Consider the following 16696-nt stretch of genomic DNA (forward strand, 5'->3'; position numbering starts at 1 on the left):
TTAGTTTTGTGTGGTGTCTGAATTCATAATTAATCAAATTTTACTTTTATTTTAAATTATGCATGTTTTATATGAAAAATAAAAATGCATGTTCCTGAATAAGAGATAAAATTTAAAATTAATATCTCCTGTAAAATTTTTCCTGTGGTTAAACTTATTTTCTTATATTTTCCTCCAATATTATTAATACTATTATTTTTTGGCATATAGGGTGTGTTTATGTACATTTCTAATAGACACGAATTTGGAAGACTATTATCAACTGCTAATTACAATATTTCCCATTTTAACAATGACCTCTGGCAGATTTTTGAAAATCCTGTGGTATGTATTTCATACTCAACTTCATTTATTACTTATTTTTTGTAACTCTAAATGGATATAAATCAATTAGGTTAATAATACAGAAATACAGCAAGAGACTTTAAAGAAGTATTTTTAATTATGTAATCACAGGCCTAATTTATTGTATTTCTTGGCTAAGGACTTTCTTTTTAAAGACATATTAAGTTTGGATAAGGGAATTATCAGTTTCTTTGATTTCTCCTAATATTTCTGTTATATGTATTTCAAAACACTAATAAATTTTCAGTCTCAATTTCAGAAGAAAATGTTTATGAGTAGCTCATGTATGACAATATTACATTTTGACTTTCAGAAAGAAAATGTAAGAACTTAGTTTGAGAAAATGCATTTTAAAATAAAATAAAAATTCTGTGAATGTACTCTAAAGATAGCTAGAGAAAACTGCGAAGTGGAATCAGCATATAGAGAAAGTCTTAAGTTGAGGAAACTGTGTCCCAAATTATTTCTTTTCTATAATTTTTGAATCATGTAGAAATTAATTCCTTTTTGTCTTAATTGGTTTTCTTTAGGCAAGATGACACATTTATTCAAGGGAAAATACTCTCTAAAATCTATGTTTTTTTTCCCTTGCTAGTAGTCAAGTTTTAAATTACGAAGACTCAATCCACCTGTTGAGAATTGTCTTTTACTTTGTAGAAGTACTGACTTTGGGGAATAGTAAATTTAATGGTCTCTAAAACTCTATTGCTGGAAAAAGAATATCTTTTGACTTTTTTGTGTGTCTTAAAAGTACTTCTGTTTCACTTTAGCAGCGTATCTCCATCTTTCACAGGAGTAGAATTGAAAAGGGGCTCTTTTTTAAAATGTTGAGGATGGAATTACCTATTTTACTTTGGCACTAAAACTCGGTATTTTGAGAGATACAATTATTTGATTTCTTGGCTAATACTAGCTTCCTGAAAAAAAAGTCCCAAGTTATATCCTGAAGTGTAGATATTTGTGTGAGATTTAAAATCTTTGGAGAGTATGCAATGAATATATCAGAAATCGGAACTGGTTTTCTTTCCATGGCTTTGTTCTAGTTTTGGTAAATTAGCTTGACTGGTATGTCTCATGAAGGATATCCCATAGCAAAGTATTTAATATTACCCCATTATCAGAACTACTAAAAAATTAATAAAGTCAGTTTGTTCAATGATATTTGAAAACAGTCTAAAATAAAAAGTTAATATCAATGCTTTAATGTAAAATCTTAGGGTATTGTTTCTTTAACTTCGAAAAATCTATAATGATGTCAAGAAAGAATACTTAAAAATCTTTAAAGATTCTGAAATGTTATGTATGATTATTTACTTTTAATTTCCCCCCATATTTTGGAATCAGAGAACCAAAAAATATTAAAGGGGATAATGAGTAATTCGATCCTTATAGTGACATACTATGTATAAATTAATTTTGTTAAAGAATTTGAGGATAATTTTGGTTTTTCCATATCTAAAAATATCTGAGTTACATATAAGCAGAGAAATGTAAAACTAAGAATGGCAAATTAATTATCAGGACCCTTTTTAAATGTGGCCTCAAAAGATATATTTCAGACAAATATTTTTGAAACATATTTTGATTGAAATTATTTTGAGTCCTTACCTCAGTTTTTCCCTACTTGCTTACTATTTGTACGTTGCAAAGAGAACACTAAGAATTTTGTTAAATAGTCTAAATATATTTAAGAAACAATCATTATGGATATTGAATCTTAAGATATACCCTTTAAATATTGGGTTTTTAAGTAAAACACTTAACCCAGGAAAAAGATTCCTTAGTTGATATTGATAAAAATTGTTGTATCTTAGTGTGTGGTTGGTGTGTCAGTGATTGGGTTAAGAGAAGATTCAGGTTCATGAGTTAGTATAAAGAGGATCGATTTTTCAATACATGGTCTTAAACCTTAATTTCAGTTAACTGAAAGTTATGATAATGTTAGTAACCCCATTGAACATTCTTTGATACTAATCTAAAGTGAAAATACACATTTTGAATATATTTAAAAAATCAAAATTATTTTAGAGTAATTCACTATAAAAGTATATAAGCAAGGCCAAGTTGATTAATTTGCTAATTTTTAATAATGTTTGTTGCTAGAGTTATTTTCCCTATCTTTCACTTTTAAAAACATGTATTTGCCTACACCTATGTATAAATGTCCTAGAGGAGGACATGGCAGCCCACTCCATTATCCTTACCTGGAGAATCCCCACGGACAGAGGAGCCTGGTGGGCTACTGTCGGACATGACTAAGCACACACAACTCATGTATATCCATAGAATATAGCATACAAATATAGACACTATAAGATTACTCAGAATTTAACATAGAGTTATAAATCTGCATAAATAAAAATTTGCATTTCACAGAATGTTTTAAACATACAAAAAAATCAGGCAAAGTTTAGAAAACATAAACTCTGGTTTCTCAAAGTTTCTATTTTGTCTATTACATGTAGATAGATCAGTCACTCAGTCGCGTCCGACTCTTTGTGACCCCATGAATCGCAGCACGCCAGGCCTCCCTGTCCATCACCAACTCCCGGAGTTCACTCAGACTCATGTCCATCGAGTCAGTGATGCCATCCAGCCATCTCATCCTCTGTCATCCCCTTCTCCTCTTGCCCCCAATCCCTCCCAGCATCAGAGTCTTTTCCAATGAGTCAACTCTTCGCATGAGGTGGCTAAAGTACTGGAGTTTCAGCTTTAGCATCATTCTTTCCAAAGAAAGCCCAGGGCTGATCTCCTTCAGATTAGACTGGTTGGATCTCCTTGCAGTCCAAGGGACTCTCAAGAGTCTTCTCCAACACCACACTTCAAAAGCATCAATTCTTCAGCACTCAGCCTTCTTCACAGTCCAACTCTCACATCCATACATGACCACAGGAAAAACCATAGCCTTGACTAGATGGACCTTTGTTGGCAAGGTAATGTCTCTGCTTTTGAATATGCTATCTAGGTTGGTCATAACTTTCCTTCCAAGGAGTAAGGGTCTTTTAATTTCATGGCTGCAGTCACCATCTGCAGTGATTTTGGAGCCCAGAAAAAATAAAGTCTGACACTGTTTCCACTGTTTCCCCATCTATTTGCCATGAAGTGATGGGACTGGATGCCATGATCTTCGTTTTCTGAATGTTGAGCTTTAAGCCAACTTTTCACTCTCCACTTTCACCTTCGTCAAGAGGCTTTTGAGTTCCTCTTCACTTTCTGCCATAAGGGTGGTGTCATCTGCATATCTGAGGTTATTGATAGTTCTCCAGGTACACATAGTCATTTATAAATTGCTTGAGCAGTTTCTAAGGTGCATATACTTTATATTTTCCTTTAAAGTATTCGTGGAAAGGTTTTTGCTTTAATCTGAGCAATGTTTTTTTTTTCACCCCCATAGGACTGGAAGGAAAAGTATATAAACAGAGATTACTCAAAGATTTTCACTGAAAATATAGTTGAACAGGTTTGTATTGGAAATTACTATGATATATAGAGCATTTTTGTTATATTAGTAGTGAATATTATTAACGTAATACTCTCTAGCAGAGGGTGTTGTGAAAGTAGAGAAACTGTCTTTTAGGTAAAGTTCATGTGACTTAATTACCAATTTTACAGCCTTGAAGGTCATATAGTTTAACATGTAGAAAAATGAAAATTAGCACTAATATTAAGGTCATGCTATTTTTTTTAGCATACTCCCAATGTCATAAGCATTTCAGAAATAAATTTTTAACATATCTCTGGTGTAAGCCTCTTTCAATGAAAGTTAATCTTTGAAGAAATTGGAGTCCAAACATCACTTCTCAAAGAGGTTTCTTTCAAAAATGAACTCTGGTTTAGATTAATGTTCCAAATTATTGCTAATACCTTATTTCCAAGAATGTAAAGGGCCTTTAATTCTGAGATGCTGTTATCTTGTTCACTGTGACAAAGGAAAAAAAATACTGCCAATTAAACTATGACGCACATTGAAAGAGCTTTGCTAGACTTACTGAGGCACAGGTGTTGTATGTCATAGGGCCCTGTATACAATAGTAACATTTCATTTCAATGACAAATCGTAATGTATCATTTAAACAGATGTCTCGAAGAGCAGATTAACAAATGTAACACCGACTAAATGTGTGTATGCATTTGCACACATACAGATGCATACATGACACATGTTGAGAACAGACTCAATATCTGACCAGGTGTACATTCCCTGTGTCATTAGCAACTATATCACAGTGGCTGCCTAGCCAACTGTGAGTCTAAGAACACGTCTTGATTTCATAGGGGTTAAAATGCAAAAAAAAGTCTTAGAAATTGTTTTTTAAAAATGTATTGTTTGTAACAGTAGTGTCTATTGTTGGGCAAACTTCTTAAAAAGACATCTAAGTGAGATAAATACTGAACATTACTTCTGAAATGCCATTTGTTTGTAAAAAGTCACAAAATGTTACTCTCTTAATGGTGGTGTCATGTTTTATACGTAGCCTTGTCCAGATGTTTTTTGGTTTCCTATATTTTCTGAAAAAGCCTGTGATGAATTGGTGGAAGAAATGGAGCATTATGGCCAGTGGTCTGGTGGGAAACATCATGTAAGTTGTCATTTTACATTAAGAACTAAAATGTATATGTGGGGCAAGGAGGAGTTATAGGTATTTAGAGAAAGTGGAGGAGGTTTGTCCTTTTTGTCTTACATCTCTTGGTCCTAGATCTCAAGGAAGGGGCTACCCAGGGCTGTCAAGAGAACTATATTTTTTCATCTAATTCTGCCAATTGTTTTTTAACATTTAATCTATCTGGGCCTCAATTTCATCTCCAATTACATGGGGCAATCCTTCAGGGTATAAGCCTATTGTGTGATATTGCTCTTCTCTAAGGCCTTTTTTTTTTTTTTTTTTTAATTCTCTGTGTTTTCACAGTGAGCTATAGTGAAAATACCAAAACAAAGTTTATCTGGTTGACTGCCAAAGCTATTTTTTTGTGTGTAAGCATAGGAAGAAGGAATCTGTTTGAATGCCTTTGGTGTAATTCAGTACTGCATTTACATTCAAAGACTTGGCAGGAGGCATTACTGTTGGTGGTTCAATGTATTTCTTTTCCTCCGAGAACCCACAGATGCCAGCTCCTTTATAGTACCAAGGAATTTTAGTGGAATACTCTGGAATATTAATGCCTCTGCTCAAATATATACCCACCTAGTCAGCTGATCAGGAAGGCAGAAGTTTGAAGTATGAGGAAGAACTTGAAGTTGGCAGGTTGTAGGAAAATGAAAAGCCATCATGGAAGGAATTTGGGGGCTACAAGATAGAACTGAGGAGATTAACAGGTAAAGTTTATTTTCAGTGACAGGTAGTAGTCCAAGGTGCAGACAAACAAGATCTATGCCCATCAAGCAGCTAAGACTTCCTGAAGGGTCCCTGTAAAACAAAAACCAAAAAATTAATTTTTAAGGGGACATGGAAAGGCTTTGGTGATCAATTGTATTTATTTCCTCATTAGACCTCACATATCTGTTAAATATGAAAGCAGTCTACTTACTCTGTAATACTTTGTTTCATCATTGATACTTTTGCAAAGCTGTGTTATCTACGTTATTTTGATAGTTTTGCAATTAAAGCAGATGGTACCCCATAACTGAACTGTTATTTTTATTGTCTATTATGATCTTGTGGTTGAAAAAATTTCCAAGACAAAGTGAGTGTGAATTGCCCATGGACCACACTTTATGATGTCATGCATGCTCTTTCCAGGATAGCCGTATATCTGGTGGCTATGAAAATGTCCCAACCGATGATATCCACATGAAGCAAATTGGTCTGGAGAACGTATGGCTTCATTTTATCCGGGAGTTTATTGCGCCAGTCACACTGAAAGTCTTTGCAGGCTATTATACTAAGGTAGTTATCCTCCCGCCACTGCTACGTACTCCTACCAGTTTTTACCCAAATGTGCTATTTTATGTTTTTATTGTAAGCAAATCCATTAGCTTACTTTGCTTTTTTTAGGGATTTGCACTCTTGAATTTTGTAGTAAAATACTCCCCTGAAAGACAGCGCTCCCTTCGCCCTCATCATGATGCTTCTACATTTACCATCAACATTGCACTCAATAATGTGGGAGAAGATTTTCAGGTAATTATGGTTTTTCTATATTACATTTTTTCAAAACAAATATGTCATTATGAAATGGCCTTTGCCTTATCTTTTTTTCTTTTTTAGATTCTGCTTAGATAGCATCATTTGAATTTTATCACTCATTAAAAATGAAATATAATAAGTTGATACATTTATTTCTCTATCCTTTTAGGGAGGTGGATGCAAATTTCTAAGGTACAATTGCTCTATTGAGTCACCAAGGAAAGGCTGGAGTTTCATGCATCCAGGGAGACTCACCCATCTGCATGAAGGACTTCCTGTAAAAAATGGAACAAGATACATTGCTGTGTCATTTATAGATCCCTAAGTTATTTTCTTTTCATTGAATGAATTTTCTTTTGGAATGGATGACTGGCATGAACATGCCTTTGAAGTTGTCCTTGAGAAGATGCGAGGAGTATTTAAATAACTTCCACAGAACAACTTCACTTTAGGCTAAACATTTGAAAAACTTTTCCTAAAAAAATTGTTTGATATTTCTAAATGTCTGCTCTGAGCCTTAAAATACAGATTGAAGAAGAGAAAGGAAAAAAATGTAAAAGCAATTATTTATTTCTATGACTTATTGTCTCTGAAAATAATGACAATTTTCCGAATTTGTATTTTAGTTGATTCAGGTACAGATGTACAAGTGACAAATGAGACTAATAATATTTTCTTATTAAAAGAGTGGGAAGAATTTTATCAACATGTAGACAAAATGGATATAAATGAAAATTTCAAGTTTTGAAATGCAGGAAAACTGGAGTTCTGACTGATTTTGTATGCAACCAATTGCATAAGTACTTTTTTTGACCACCTATATTGGGACCTTTTTTGGTGGTTATTGAAGGAATATGAGGAACAATATATAAAACAATGTTTTTCCTCAAGAAACGTAGCACAAAATACAACTGAAGTGCATATCCAGTGGGAAACATTTTTGTTTAGATTATTAGATTATTTTTAACATTTGCCTTAGAAATCAAGCCTTATGTTCCTTCAGATAAATTTTCCAAGGTGGATTAGATTTAGTAGATGTTAGATTTAGGAAAGCTTTCAAGTCTTTCGATTTCTTAAAAGTACATCAGACATCAACTTAAGATCAGCAAGTGTCCTTAAGTCAAGACAGGGTCATTTTTAATTCTAGAAAATGAGGAAAAGGAAATTTATTGAGATTTAATAGTAACACATGATTTTTTTTTAATAAAACTCTAAGTACTTGAATTTTATATCAGGAAAATAAAGTTGGTGAGCCTTTGTTCTTCCCTTTTACCCTCTGTCTTCCTCCTAATTCTTTTTTTCAGGAGGGTGATTCACTTTTTTGTCTTCACAGCATAGTCTCCATTTTATCCTTCTTACTGTTTTTATTACTTTTCTTTTATCCCACTTTCAAAAAATTCCCCGACACAATTTTGTGACTTGATTTTTTTCACCATTATTCTGAGTGAGGTTTAAATAGTCTCATTGTAGCTACTGTTTTTAATTTAAAGGTTAAACTTGAAAAAAAGTTTTAAGTCATGGTGCCAAATTTCATTTTTCTAACACTGTGTGTTAGAAAATTATGAAAAATAAAATAATTTAAAATGTTTCTGTTCTCTTTATTATTTGTCATTTATGTTTAGAAGAGAATGATGGTGGAGTGGACTGAAAGAATATCTAGATAGAATAAGCTATGATTTTATTTTGCTTGATATGTTTACTGATATCTGAACTAAATGAACACTATTTATTGAATTTCCAATTGAATTGTAGTATCTTCAATTTCAGACTGACTAGGGATTTCATCTGATTTATTTCACAAGTGAGAAAATAGACAAAACATGTGTTTATTATGTATTTATTTATTCAACGGTGCTTTTCAAGTCCCTACTATGGTCCAGGCACGGGCCCAGTCACTAAAAATGTGGTGGAACAAGATGTTATAATTACTGAGAGATGGATTTAGGAGATAAAGAGCTGTAATTCTACCTTGTTTCTGCTCTTTAGTAGCACTTCATATCCAATAATTTCTACTACCCATCAGTTTGGTAGAAGACATATTTTATTATTTGTGAATTATGCTATTGTACTTCAAGGGTGCTCTTCTAAATACGTACTGCTATGCATGGATACCAACTGTTCAGAACAGACTTTGGTTATAAAACCAGTTCTACTAGTGCACGCCGGCTTAATGTCCTTGTGGTACACTTCACATGAAAGACATAAGTAGGTCCTAATTCTTTACAGTTGTGGGTGGTGATTTATACTAACGATTTTAATCTCACTCCATGTTTCCAGAATTTGGATGAAGGCAACCAACTGAGCATAGTTTCTACGTCCCCCCTCATCCCAGACTTCCTGAAATGATATGAAGTATACTTTTAAAAAGAACAATTCATGATTAGTGAAAGTGTGACAAATGCCCATAAGTAGGTCAAAAATTTGGAAGATGGAAAACAGGCAGGATTAGATGGATAGAGGAAGCTGTAACTTGACACATGTTCAGCTTTGGCAACCAATAATCTGTTCTCTGTTTCTGTGAGTTCAGTTGTTTTAATTCCATATATAAGTGAGAACACACTTATTTGTCTTTGTCTGATTTACTTCACTTACTACAATGCTCTTGAGCCTCATCCAGGTTGTCACAAATGGCAATATTTCTTTTTCATGCTTGAATTATATTCCTCCCCTTGCAAATGTGTGCATATGTGTGCGTGTGTATACACATCATATTTTCCATTTTCTTCAACCATTCATTGATTAATAGACACTTTAGGTTGTTTCTATATCTTTGCTGTTGTAAGTAATACTTCAGTGAACATGGGAGTGCAAACAACTTTTGGGGGTAATGATTTTGTTTCCTTTGGATATATTCTCAGAAGTGGAATCTCGTATCATTGCAATTCTTAATTTTTTGAGGAACTAAAATCTTTTAGTATGAAAATATATTTGTGTACTAATATTTAATTTAAAGAAAGATAAAAACAGTAGAAAGAAAGAAGCAATCCTATTTGTAATTTAATTTGAATAAAGGAAGTGTATTAATGTCAATAGTAAGTATTGGTGACTGTGAGTACATGTATATGAGTGTGTGTGTGTGTGTGTGTGTGTGTGTGTGTGTGTACATATATTACTGAAGGGCTTTAAATGCTAATCTTGGCATTTCTTCTAATTCTTAACGTGCATAGGAATCAATGTGAATATTTTCCCTTAGTATGGATACTTTAGTAATAGTCCAATATGTTAATTTTCTTCCCTCTGCTTTATTTTTGAAAAATACTAGCACTTTACCTTTATTGGTAACTTACCTAACAGATCAAGCATCTTTCTAGAGAATAAACATGGAGAACAATTAACATACAAAGTGAGTGATCCATGCATGCTAATGGCAGAATCTCTTTGCATATTCCTTCATTCCTGTCTTCCTGTCTGTGAAATAGCTTTCTTAATTTCATTGCTTGCTAAGCCCTAAAGCCTATCTTGTATGACGTTTTGGGGGCCTGTCATTCATTGGAATACAGAATGGTTCATACAACAAATCCCTTCAAGTTGTAAGAAAGTCAAACAAAATTATCAGTTAAGAGTCAGTTTCAGTAAACACCTAGATACTGGGTGTTTTGGAAAATTGAAGTCTTCAAGACTTCATGAAAGCAGCCTTTGTTAAGCAACACTGTTTATCTGTGATGTTTCAGAATAGCAAGTTCCATACTTCTTTTAGTATGAGTCTTTGTATAAAAAGCCATTGGAGAGAAACAGGGGCAAATACATAAAGCTCTTCAATGAAAGCAATGAATTTTGGATTACGTTTAAAGAGAAATACACTAAAAAGTAATGAAAGAGTAGAAAACTGTACACACAAACATGCTTTAAAAATCCAAAATACTATATTGCTAAGTTATTCTAGTACAAAGAAACAGAAAATTGGAAAGGTGGATATGTACACTAGGGATATGTGGACTTTATAAATTTTGAATCGTCCTGCAGTTTTCTTTTTAATTTTAAAGATTGTTTTTAATATTTTAGTTTTATTCTTAATAGATTGAAATAAATTAGAAAATATTCATTTGGAAAAGTAAGTTATTTGCTGATTTTTGACGTGGTATTTATTTTTTTTGGTAAATCAAGTAACAATGATTATTTTTACCATGCTATTCTATCTTGACTGAAAATGATTTAAAAATCTGATTACTTAAACTATTTTGAAAAATTAGAAAAGAATTTCTACCTATTTAACAATACAAAGCAAGTTAACAACTTAAAGAACAGTTTTAACAAAATAAAAGGAAAATATCATGCATGCTATCAGTAATTTAAGGAAAAGGTTGTTCCTTTCAAATTATTTTCATCCTAAAGTAAATATTAGATTGCAAAAGAGAATTAAGGGATGTAGAAGGAGAAAAAAAAATCATGTAGATTTTAATAAGAAGTGAACTTCTCTGTGCTTAATTATAAAGTAATTTTATTTATTTATTGAAAGGAGCTCAGCTGGGTGCTCTGTGATGACCTATAGGTGGTGAGTGGGGTGGGAGGGAGGCTAAAGAGGGAGGGGATATATGTATACATATAGCTGATTGACATTGTTGTACAGCAGAAACTAATACAATATTGTAAAATAAGTTTTAAAATAGCTTTAGAAGACATTTTTCTTAGCACTGGTTTAAGTTCAGTAATTTTTCCTTTAGGAAAGTAGTCTGCAATGATAGAAAGAGTCCTTAAGGAAATCACATCATGATATAAAATCCTGCATCTACTCAGGAGAATTTTATATTTGACAGAGCTTCCCTAGTGGCTCAGACAGTAAAGAATCCACCTGCAATGCGGAAGATCTGGGTTTGATCCCTGGGTTGGGGAGATCCCCTGGAGGAGGATATGGGAACCCACTCCAGTATTCTTGCCTGGAGAATCACTAAGGACAGAGAAGCCTGGCAAGCTACAGTGCATGGGGTTGCAGAGTCCTACATGACTAGGTGGCTAAGCACACAGCACAACTTCCAGGTGAGAAATGGACAAATTAAAGCATAACTTTCTTCTACTGAGCATAAATGATTAGATAATTGAAAATGCATATTTGAAAATGAGATTATTAAATTATGTTTTATTATTTTCACTTGTCTTTATATAAATATACGTTACAAATCATGCTAACTTATGACATCAGAGCACCACCTTGTGGCCAATGTGGAAAACTAAATAGAATCTGACCTTCAAGCAAAAACCAAAAGCCTTTACATTTTTTTTCAAGTTCATGCTTTCATGATGCACTCTGCATATAAGTTAAATAAGCAGGGTGACAATATACAGCCTTGATGTACTCCTTTTCCTATTTTGAACCAGTATGTTTTTCCATGTCCAGTTCTAACTGTTGCTTCCTGACCTGCATACAGGTTTCTCAAGAGGCAGGTCAGGTGGTCTGGTATTCCCAACTCTTTCAGAATTATTAACTTATATGCAGAGTACATCATGAGAAACATTGGGCTGGAGGAAGCACAAGCTGGAATCAAGATTGCCAGGAGAAATATCAATAACCTCAGATATGCAGATGACACCACCCTTGTGGCAGAAAGTGAAGAACTAAAGAACCTCTTGATGAAAGTGAAAGAGGAGAGTGAAAAAGTTGGCTTAAAGCTCAACATTCAGAAAACTAAGATCATGGCATCCAGTCCCATCACTTCATGGCAAATAGATGGGGAAACAGTGGAAAGTGTCAGACTTTATTTTTCTGGGCTCCAAAATCACTGCAGATGGTGATTGCAGCCATGAAATTAAAAGACACTTACTCCTTGGAAGGAAAGTTATGACCAACCTAGAGAGCATATTAAAAAGCAGAGACATTACTTTGCCAGCAAAGGTTCGTCTAGTCAAGGCTATGGTTTTTCCTGTGGTCATGTATGGATGTGATAGTTGGACTATAAAGAAAGCTGAGCACTGAATAATTGATGCTTTTGAACTGTGGTGTTGGAGAAGACTCTTGAGAGTCCTTGGACTGCAAGGAGATCCAACTGGTCCATCCTAAAAGAGATCAGCCTTGGGTGTTCATTGGAAGGATTGATGTTGAAACTGAAATTCGAACACTTTGACCATCTGATGCAAACAGCTGACTCATTGGAAAAGACCCTGATGCTGGGAAAGATTGAGGGCAGGAAGAGGAGAGGACAACAGAGGATGAGACGGCTGGATGGCATCACTGACTCGATGCACATGAGTTTGGGTGAACTCTGGGAGTTGTTGATGGACAGGGAGGCCTTGGGTGCTGCAATTCATGGGGTCGCAAAGAGGCAGACATGACTGAGCGACTGAACTGAACTGAATATGCTTTCAAATTTTTTCAGGAGAGATCTGACAGAATGTGATCCACTGGAGAAGGGAATGGCAAACCACTTCAGTATTCTTGCCTTGAGAACCCCATGAACAGTATGAAAAGGCAAAATGATAAGATACTGAAAGAGAAACTCCCCAGGTCAGTAGGTGCCCAATATGCTACTGGAGATCAGTGGAGAAATAACTCCAGAAAGAATGAAGGGATGGAGCCAAAGCAAAAAGAATACCCAGCTGTGGATGTGACTGGTGATAGAAGCAAGGTCCGATGCTGTAAAGAGCAATATTGCATAGGAACCTGGAATGTCAGGAATCAAGGCAAATTGGAAGTGGTCAAACAAGAGATGGCAAGAGTGAATGTCGACATTCTAGGAATCAGCGAACTGAAATGGACTGGAATGGGTGAATTTAACGCAGATGACCATTATATCTACTACTGTGGGCAGGAATCCCTCAGAAGAAATGGAGTACCCATCATGGTCAACAAAAGAGTCCAAAATGCAGTACTTGGATGCAGTCTCAAAAATGACAGAATGATCTCTGTTCATTTCCGAGGCAAACCATTCAATATCACAGTAATCCAAGTCTATGCCCCAACCAGTAACGCTGAAGAAGCTGAAGTTGAATGGTTCTATGAAGACCTCTAAGACCTTTTAGAACTAACACCCAAAAAAGATGTCCTTTTCATTATAGGGGACTGGAATGCAAAAGTAGGAAGTCAAGAAACACCTGGAGTTACAGGCAAATTTGGCCTTGGAATACGGAATGAAGCAGGGCAAAGACTAAGAGTTTTGCCAAGAAAATGCACTGGTGATAATAAACACCCTCTTCCAACAACACAAGAGAAGACTCTATACATGGACATCACCAGATGGTCAACACTGAAATCAGATTGATTATATTCTTTGCAGCCAAAGATGGAGAAGCTCTATACAGTCAGCAAAAACAAGACCAGGAGCTGACTGTGGCTCAGATCATGAACTCCTTATTGCAAAATTCAGACTAAAATTGAAGAAAGTAGGGAAAACCACTAGATCATTCAGGTATGACCTAAATCAAATCCCTTATGATTATACAGTGAAAGTGAGAAGTAGATTTAAGGGCCTAGATCTGATAGAGTGCCTGATGAACTATGGAATGAGGTTCGTGACATTGTACAGGAGACAGAGATCAAGACCATCCCCATGGAAAAGAAATGCAGAAAAGCAAAATGGCTTTCTGTGGAGGCCTTACAACTAGCTGTGAAAAGAAGAGAAGCGAAAAGCAAAGGAGAAAAGGAAAGATATAAGCCTCCTAATGCAGAGTTCCAAAGAATAGCAAGTAGAGATAAATCCTTCTTCAGTGATCAATGCAAAGAAATAGAGGAAAACAACAGAATGGGAAAGACTAGAGATCTCTACAAGAAAATTAGAGATACCAAGGGAACATTTCATGCAAAGATGGGCTCGATAAAGGACAGAAATTGTATGGACCTAACAGAAGCAGAAGATATTAAGAAGACATGGCAAGAATAGACAGAAGAACTGTACAAAAAAGATCTTCATGACCCAGATAATCACGATGGTGTGATCACTGACCTAAAGCCAGACATCCTGGAATGTGAAGTCAAGTGAGCCTTAGAAAGCATCACTACAAACAAAGCTAGTGGAGGTGATGGAATTCCAGTTGAGCTATTTCAAATCCTGAAAGATGGTGCTGTGAAAGTGCTGCACTCAATATGCCAGCAAATTTAGAAAACTGAGCAGTGGCCACAGGACTGGAAAAGGTCAGTTTTCATTCCAATCCCAAAGAAAGGCAATGCCAAAGAATGCTCAAACTACTGCACAATTGCACTCATCTCACATGTTAGTAAAGTGATGCTCAAAATTCTCCAAGCCAGGCTTCAGCAATACGTGAACTGTGATGTTCAAGCTGGTTTTAGAAAAGGCAGAGGAACCAGAGATCAGCTTGCCAACATCCACTGGATCATGGAAAAGCAAGAGAGTTCCAGAAAAACATCTATTTCTGCTTTATTGACTAGGCCAAAGCCTTTGACTGTGTGGATCACAATAAACGGTGGAAAATTCTTCAAGAGATGGGAATACCAGACCACCTGATCTGCCTCTTGAGAAAGTTGTATGCTGGTCAGGAAGCAACAGTTAGAACTGGACATGGAACAACAGGCTGGTTCCAAATAGGAAAAGGAGTACATCAAGACTGTATATTGTCACCCTGCTTATTTAACTTCTATGCAGAGTACATGATGAGAAACACTGGACTGGAAGAAACACAGCCTGGAATCAAGATTGCTGGGAGAAATATCAATAACCTCAGATATGCAGATGACACCACCCTTATGGCAGAAAGTGAAGAGGAACTCAAAAGCCTCTTGATGAAAGTGAAAGCGGAGAGTGAACAAGTTGGCTTAAAGCTCAACATTCAGAAAACGAAGATCATGGCATCCGGTCCCATCACTTCATGGGTAATAGATGGGGAAACAGTGGAAACAGTGTCAGACTTTATTTTTTTGGCTCAAATTCACTGCAGATGGTGACTGCATCATGAAATTAAAAGACACTTACTCCTTGGAAGGAAAGTTATGACCAACCTAGATAGCATATTCAAAGGCAGAGACATTACTTTGCCAACAAAGGTTTGTCTAGTCAACGCTATGGTTTTTCCTGTGGTCGTGTATGGATGTGAGAGTTGGACTGTGAAGAAGGCTGAGCACTGAAGAATTGATGCTTTTGAAGTGTGGTGTTGGAGAAGACTCTTGAGAGTCCCTTGGACTGCAAGGAGTTCCAACCAGTCCATTCTGAAGGAGATCAGCCCTGGAATTTCTTTGGAAGGAATGATGCTAAAGCTGAAACTCCAGTACTTTGCCACCTCATGCGAATAGTTGACTCATTGAAAAAGACTCTGACGCTGGGAGGGATTGGGGACAAGAGGAGAAGGGGACGACAGAGGATGAGATGCCTGGATGGCATCACTGACTCGATGATGTGAGTCTGGGTGAACTCCGGGAGTTAGTGATGGACAGGGAGGCCTGGCATGCTGAGATTCATGGGGTCGCAAAGAGTCGACTGAACTGAGCTGAATATAAGTAAAAATGATATTAATTGTATGATTTCTTTCAGGAATTGCTTTTTTAATTTGAAGATACAGCACAGTATTTTAAAAGGAGGAATTGGGACACCTTATTCTGAAATAAGGGATAGCTAGCATATTCCCAGTTAGCACTGATGAAGTACATTGTTTTCTATATTTTATCTACCTTAGAAACTGCTAATCTGTGTTCACTGGGTAACATGGACCATTGACAACTTCGGTATAGATATGATCAGACTCAATTACAACTGAAATAATAATTGGTTTTGAGTAGACAAAATAACTTCCATGACATTAGAAAATTTAAGAGTTTTATTATAAAAACCAAATGTAGTTTTATAAGTTCCTTTGTGGCAGGGAAGGATAAATCACATTTTTTTCCTCTTATAACCAGCACAGGGCTAGTAAAGTGCAGCACTGAAGACAGGTTTCCTGTGGGACAATGATTGGGTGATTCAGACAAACTGAAAATCATCTCTTTTTTGGGTTTTGGGGGATTAAGGAAGTTTGTTCCTGCTGAAGTTGTTGAAGGGAAGTGTACTAGAGTAGTTCTAATTTGCTTAAACTCTCACTTATTCAGATGTTGCCTTCACACCTTTCTTGATCATCTCTCCCTCCTTTGATATGCCTTGAACCCTGGATCAGAGAAGACGATGGCACCCACTCCAGTACTCTTGCCTGGAAAATCCCATGGACGGAGGAGCCTGGTAGGCTGTAGTCCATGAGGTCTCGAAGAGTCGGACACGGCTGAGTGACTTCACTTTCATTTTTCACTTTCATGCATTGGAGAAGGAAATGGCAACCCACTCCAGTGTTCTTGCCTGGAAAACCCCAGGGACAGGGGA

At 35.7% G+C, this 16696-nt stretch overlaps 1 protein-coding gene across 2 annotated transcripts in view; it reads left to right on the top strand.

Annotated features, from left to right (window-relative positions):
• Positions 1–8058, top strand: part of PLOD2 (procollagen-lysine,2-oxoglutarate 5-dioxygenase 2) — a 121159-nt gene extending 113101 nt beyond the window's left edge. The window contains exons 15-20 of one of the 2 annotated variants that reach the window (XM_027544067.1): positions 211–324; positions 3740–3805; positions 4821–4925; positions 6084–6230; positions 6339–6464; positions 6640–8058. In XM_027544067.1, coding sequence (XP_027399868.1) covers positions 211–324; positions 3740–3805; positions 4821–4925; positions 6084–6230; positions 6339–6464; positions 6640–6795 — 714 coding nt within the window. In that variant the 3' untranslated portion in view covers positions 6796–8058. The remainder of the gene's footprint in view (positions 1–210; positions 325–3739; positions 3806–4820; positions 4926–6083; positions 6231–6338; positions 6465–6639) is intronic. The other variant, XM_027544076.1, reaches the window with a different exon arrangement.
• Positions 8059–16696: the final 8638 nt, after the last annotated feature.

Source organism: Bos indicus x Bos taurus, chromosome 1 (assembly GCF_003369695.1).
Source record: "Bos indicus x Bos taurus breed Angus x Brahman F1 hybrid chromosome 1, Bos_hybrid_MaternalHap_v2.0, whole genome shotgun sequence".
Taxonomy (NCBI): Eukaryota; Metazoa; Chordata; class Mammalia; order Artiodactyla; family Bovidae; genus Bos; species Bos indicus x Bos taurus.